The sequence below is a fragment of the Glycine soja genome, chromosome 3 (genome assembly GCF_004193775.1).
Source record: "Glycine soja cultivar W05 chromosome 3, ASM419377v2, whole genome shotgun sequence".
NCBI classification, from domain to species: Eukaryota; Viridiplantae; Streptophyta; class Magnoliopsida; order Fabales; family Fabaceae; genus Glycine; species Glycine soja.
In genome coordinates this window covers 951,514-958,065 of record NC_041004.1, presented here as the reverse complement: position 1 = coordinate 958,065, position 6,552 = coordinate 951,514, and the positions used below count along the sequence as shown (strand labels likewise).

The 6,552-nt window shown below is 32.2% G+C and overlaps 1 protein-coding gene across 1 annotated transcript; it reads left to right on the top strand.

The window, feature by feature from the left end:
- The first annotated feature begins 1,465 nt into the window (after window positions 1–1,465).
- On the top strand, window positions 1,466–6,227 carry LOC114405747. Its single transcript, XM_028368229.1, has 5 exons — window positions 1,466–2,910; window positions 3,668–3,726; window positions 4,612–4,740; window positions 5,280–5,415; window positions 5,849–6,227. The coding sequence occupies exons 1-5, from the start codon at window positions 2,209–2,211 to the stop codon at window positions 6,167–6,169; spliced, it is 1,347 nt and encodes a 448-aa protein (XP_028224030.1). The 5' UTR covers window positions 1,466–2,208; the 3' UTR covers window positions 6,170–6,227.
- The last annotated feature ends 325 nt before the right edge of the window (window positions 6,228–6,552 follow it).

The window sequence follows — 6,552 nt, the reverse complement described above, 5'->3', positions numbered from 1 at the left end:
CAATAACAAATCTGTTGTTTTTATGTCATCTATTAAGTTCTTTGGTGACATTATCACACGGGTGCTGCATGGAGCATTATAATATTACTTTTTTAGTAGACTTTAATTTATATGTATTTTAAATAAATATTTAATAGAAAATTATATTAATGTAACATCATATCAATTAATAAAATGATATGACCATATGATTATTTTTAATCGGATATTTGAACCGCATATACATTAAATTATGTTTACTATTCGTACTCCCTCGATTCCTATATACTACATCCATTTCTATTTATAAGGCTCATCATATTCCTTACATATATTGGTGGTATTGGTTATTTTTTTTATAAAATCTAATTTATAGTGTTCTTTATATATTAATTATTTTTAGGGTAAAAATATCCCTAAGAAGAGAGAGAATATGTTGAGATGTAATTAGAGAGAAAAAAATATTAATGATAAGGATAGTTTTAGAAAATATTATAAATTTAAGACAAATATATTCATATTAATTACATTAACCCCTGTTTTTAATCGCTCTTCTAATTTTGTTTTCAATACAGATACATCTATAGTTTAAAAATAATTAATGTAAAAAGCAGGAAGGAAGAGAGTATTTATAGGGAAATAAGAAAAAACCATTTCAAATATTACTCTCTCTTTAAGTAGTCTTTAAATTTCTTTTGTACGGTATAAAAAACAGTTTTAAGGTAATAAAATTATATAAGTAATTTTTAAAATATAAAGCATTTTTTTAATTTAGTTTTTATATTAATTTATTTTACTAATTTCAAGAATAAATAATCCATGTATTGTTCGTATATTTTTTTTAAGTTTTACGTTGTGATTGAGTTGCAATCCATAATGTTTATACCAATAGTTACTTTTGATTGGTTGAAAATTTTGTACACTAATAATATATAATTATTAAACTCATTATTTAATATAATCTCTAAATATTTTAATATTAAGTTGTTAACTTTTTTACTTTGTAATCTATTTTATGTTTTAAATATAATTTATTTATTAAAATAATAAAAATATCACTCCCTAATTGTAATTTATTCTGTACATGGCACAGAAAACTAGTTTCTAATTATGCATTATAAATCCTACTTGAAAAGATTTGATTAATTCCTAAATCTGTAATTCTAAATGAAAGTGTTTGCTTTCACAGATAACAAGAGTAAATAACTCATTTTTCTCTTTTGACATAATTTTTATTAAGAGATGATTTATATAATTTATTGAAAAAATAGATTGTGTATAAAATATAAAACAGTTATACACGATTATTCAATTCAATCATAGTTATAAATTTTGATTACTTAACTGTATGATTATTTTTAAAAATATATAGCCATTAAAATCTAATATTTTTAGGAGATAATTAATTAATCAAACTGATCTAAGTCAGTTATTTAAGTAAATTATTAATTCACGGAATAAAAATGATTCCAGTGAGTAGATTCTCAAAGCCAACCCCCCATCAACGTTTTGACTGACTGGCAAGTATGTTTGTCTCACCTAAATACATTCTCTCTTTTTTCTTTCTTCCCTTTCTCTATTCTCCTCCACTCACTCCTTCAATTCCCACCTCAACCAATTCCATCCAATGCTTTATTTCACTTTTAGAAACAAAGTTTCAGTTTACCCTGAATCAGTTGGATTTTCCAAACTTTCACCAACTGGGTACACTTGAAAACAGTTCAGGGCTCCTGATTCAGCATAAAGTTTTAATTTTTCGTTCATTTATTATATGTGTCTTCAATTCAACTTGGATTTGTATACAAGTTCCCTCTTTGTTCATTTATTTGGGTACAGTAAGAAATAGTCTCTTTTAAGCTTTCAGTATATATAAATTTTAAGAATGATACATACAGTTGATTCTGTTGATTATTACTTGATCAATCCCTAGTGGCATAAGTTCTAGTTTTTTTTTTTATCCGTGGGAATCGAAGACATTGTCAGAGGATATGGGTTCTAGTTTTTGGTTTGTTTTAAATGTTATTTATTTACATGAAATTATGAACTGTTATTTTGCTATGTAAGATTTGTGAATATGCTTAAAACATAGGCATTGATGTCATTTATATGAACTATTATTTTTCTCTGTAAGATTTGTGAATATGGTTAAAACATAGGTATTGATGTCCTTTATATGAACTATTATTTTGCTATGTAAGATTTGTGAACATGCACAAAACATAGGCATTGATGTCAGCTATCTGTGGGCTTCCTATCCTTGAGTGTGTTTATTGTCTGGCCTGTGCTCGTTGGGTTTGGAAGAAGTGTTTGTACACTGCAGGCTATGAGAGTGAAAATTGGGGCCTGGCTACTGCACAAGAATTTGAGCCTGTGCCTCGGATCTGTCGGCTAATCTTAGCCGTCTACGAAGATGATATTCGTAACCCTCAATGGGCTCCCCAAGGAGGTTATGGCATTAATCCAGATTGGGTTATCTTGCGTAAAGACTACAACGATAACCAAGGTCGCGTTACTCCATACATGATATACCTTGATCATGATCATGCTGAAATCATACTGGCTGTTAGTGGACTCAATTTGGGGAAGGAAAGTGATTATATAGTTTTGCTTGATAACAAGCTGGGACAGGCAGAATTTCACGGTGGTTATGTTCATAACGGGTTGTTGAAGGCAGCGGGATGGGTTTTTGATGCAGAATATGAGGTTCTCAGGGAGCTAGCTGCAGAAAATCCAACTTATATGTTAATATTTACTGGGCATTCTCTAGGGGCTGGGGTGGTGGCATTGTTGACAATGCTAGCAGTCCATAATCGAGACAAATTGGGGATATCGAGAAACAAGATAAGGTGCTTTGCGATAGCTTCTCCTCGGTGTGCGTCTCTCAACTTGGCTGTAAGATATGCAGATGTGATCAATTCTGTTGTACTACAGGTTGAATAATCTCCTTTTTCTATGAACTTAGTACTGTATTTTACTTGACTGATTTATTTATCATAATCATGTTTAAAAGACAAGATTGTTTGTCAAATTTTATCAAGATGTGCGCAAAATCTTTATTCTTCTATTGATCTATGCCTTCATTTAGGTGCTGAAAAATTCTTATTTGTACATAATATATAGAAGGTAGGACCCACTAGAAGAAAAAAAAAGGTGATTTGACAACTCTAATAGTGGTTGAAGCTAGAATGCTTCTCTTGGTGATGTAAGAACATGAAGGTCTATGTAAGAACTTGGATTGCTGGTTTGAAGTGTTGATGGATTTTATATTTGTATATCTAGCAAATGTCTTGTCTTGAATTGCCGTTGAGAATTTGTTTCACATTTGGAAGCTATATTTATGTAACTAGATCCTGGAACTTGTATTAAATGTCAGGATGAATATACTCTGTCAATTTGATATGCTGATTCTGAACGATCAAAGCAGTAATAACTTACACTGTTGAAAGGTTTGAGAATGAAGACTGATACAATGTGTTATGCAGAACTTGTTTGTGAGAAATGAAAAGAAAATTGACATGCATCCAGAATATATCAGAATATGACGAATGTTTGATGAAAGGAATGCTTTGAGAAATTTCAACAATAAGATGAATGCATTCTCTAGGGATATTTATTATTATTATTATTATTATTTATCAATTTACTAGTTTTGTGCACTGATTTTCTATACTTTATTCTGACAAAACAGGATGATTTTTTACCTCGAACAACTGCTGCTCTAGAAGACGTCTTCAAATCACTTTTATGGTAACAAAATTTGCCTATTTTCCTCATCCCCCTCCCCCTTGGGGTTCTTAGATTGTCATGATGTTTAAGTAATCAAAGACTAATTTTACAAAGCTGGTAGGGCTAACAGTGTGAAGAGATTCAAATGCTCTTGCATTGTTGTGTAATAATTAAAAGTTAAAACTATTAATTCAAATAAGAGAATTGAACACTTGATCACTTCTACACCTTTGGGTTTCCGTTATTTAAAAGTTTGATAGAGGAAAAATGTTTCCATAGGATGAGTTAGAGCAATGCCTTTTGTAAGAGATATGAAACCATTCATAGACCTACACCTAAAAGCTTAAACTCTTGGGAAAAGTTGAGGTGGTATCAAAGCCAAGAATGCATAATTAAACTGAATTTCAGCAGAAGATATAATGGCCCTATGCTTCGTCTCTGGTTCAAGCTGAAAGGGCATGTGTGTACTGTGTATAAGGGGGCATGTTAGAGATAGAGATAGAAGTCATTCTTGGGCTGCTTTAAGCTCTTCGGAAGCTAGTCCTTAACATGTCTCAACCTCTACTAGTTACCTGCTTTTTCAACATTTTCACTTGTTGACTATTTTTTTAGTTACCTACTAATCATCAGCTGAACACATCTCTTGCAGAAAAATCAGTTTTTTGTTCCTGATTTGTGTCTGATACCAACCAGTTAGGATATTTATCTTCTTGGTGAATTCTCTGCTCCTGTAAAGTATTTATTCGGAGCTTTTGAGACTTGTTGAGTGAAGCATGATTTAATAAATTCATAACTCTGACCACAGCAATATAAGTTTTTCAATTTTTCATGCATATGCATTGGATTAGTGCAATTCAGTTTTTGGCATTATAATGAGCTACACTGGATGTTATCCTTTCTTGGCAGTTGGCCCTGTTTATTGTGTATAATGTGCTTAAAGGATACTTGCACACTGGAGGAGAAGAAGCTTAGAGATCCAAGGCGACTGTATGCACCTGGTCGGCTCTATCACATTGTGGAACGAAAGCCCTTTAGGTAAAGTATGATAATTAAATTTCACTGAACATTTATTGATCTCATAGTTCATAGCTATGAATCTTATTGAACTTCCTCTAATTAAAGGAAGACTTCTCACTGTCCTTATTGTAGTAACTATGTAAAGCAAAATCATGCGTTTTAACAAAAATATATCACATACTCTCATTTAGAAATGGTCCAACATAGTAGTGAGTTAGCTAATTGTGGAAGACAACAACAGTTGCATAGTTTGCATCAAGAGATAGTTTTTCAATAGAATGTTGTAAATACCCTGTCAATAGTCAATACAGTTATTCTGTGTGCAAATGTGTACCCGTTGACACTAATATCTAACACGTTTCTGGAATATGAATTATTTAGAATTACTTTTAAGTCTTCCTTACTATAACTTATGGTTTGATTCATGCATTTATGTTGAAAAAGTGTTCCTTTAATCCACAATTATGTATGCTTAAATTATGAAGTTATCAAATTAGATGAGCGGAATATTATCTGTATGTAGCAATAATTTGGATTATAGTCTCTTCTGATTGTAGGATAGGAAGGCTTCCACCTGTCGTTAGAACAGCAGTACCTGTTGATGGGAGGTTTGAGCATTTAGTTCTTTCTTGCAATGCAACTTCTGACCATGCCATCATTTGGATAGAGAGAGAATCCCGACGGGCTCTCGATGTAAGCAATAAGATTTTTTTTCAGTATTAGCAGAGCTGTTTACCAAAACAGTATATATAAAGCGTTCAGCGTATAAATATTAAATTCTTTTTTTTATACATTTTCCTTTGTTAGTATTTATTAATTTTAATTTTTTTTTATGTATACATAAAGGGCCCTAAGGGCTGCTTGCCCCCTTGGATCCATCCCTGACTAAGTGTATGTTTAGTTCATCTTATTTAGGAGAAATAATCATTTATTTTGTCAGTTCTCTAAGAGGATTTTTGAAGAATTAGTGATTATGTTCCTAGAATTAATCCCAACCAAACATGAACCAAACCTTTTGTTGTTGTTATTTGATGCATGGTATTTTGTGTGTATTCCTGTGCATACTCATGTATCTACATTGACACAGTAACGCCTGTCATTTAAACCATTATATTTTTTGCATCAGATAATGCGAGATAACGATGAGCATATGGAGATTCCAGCAGAGCAAAGGATGGAGAGGCATGAATCTATCGCTCGAGAACACAGTGAAGAGTACCATGCAGCCCTTCAGAGAGCAGTTGCTTTGGATATTCCTCAAGCATACTCACCTTCATCATATGGAACATTTCATCAAATTGATGTTGGGGAGGATTCTGGAAGATCAAGTGCCCTTGGTTCCTCCTTGTTTCACAAGAAACGAACACAAAGTTGGAATGAATTTATTGGACGCCTGTTTGATGTGGATGACGCTGGTCATATGGTGTTCAAAAAGACATCTCCATGAAATATTTCTTTTTAGCAAAGCTTAGTAAAGCAATATTTGCTTGTTCTTCTTCTTCTTCTTTGCTCCTTACTAATTGCTTTATTCTTTCTCTCTTCCTTTTATGGTTCTATTTATTTGTGCCAAAACCCAAAAGCCTAAATCTAAGAATTTTTTGTCTAGGGAATTACTTTGCGCACCCATGTTTTTCTTGTACACCCAACAATTTTTCTTTTTTCCAAAATTATCCCTTTTTAAAAACATATAGATTACAAATCCATATGAAGGATTCACAAGAATTGGAAATCCGTAATGACGAATCCATAAGGCCATTACCTTTCCCACCTCCTCCTCACCAACTCCATTACACCACCTTTGCCACACCGCAACACTGTCACTTCCTTCAT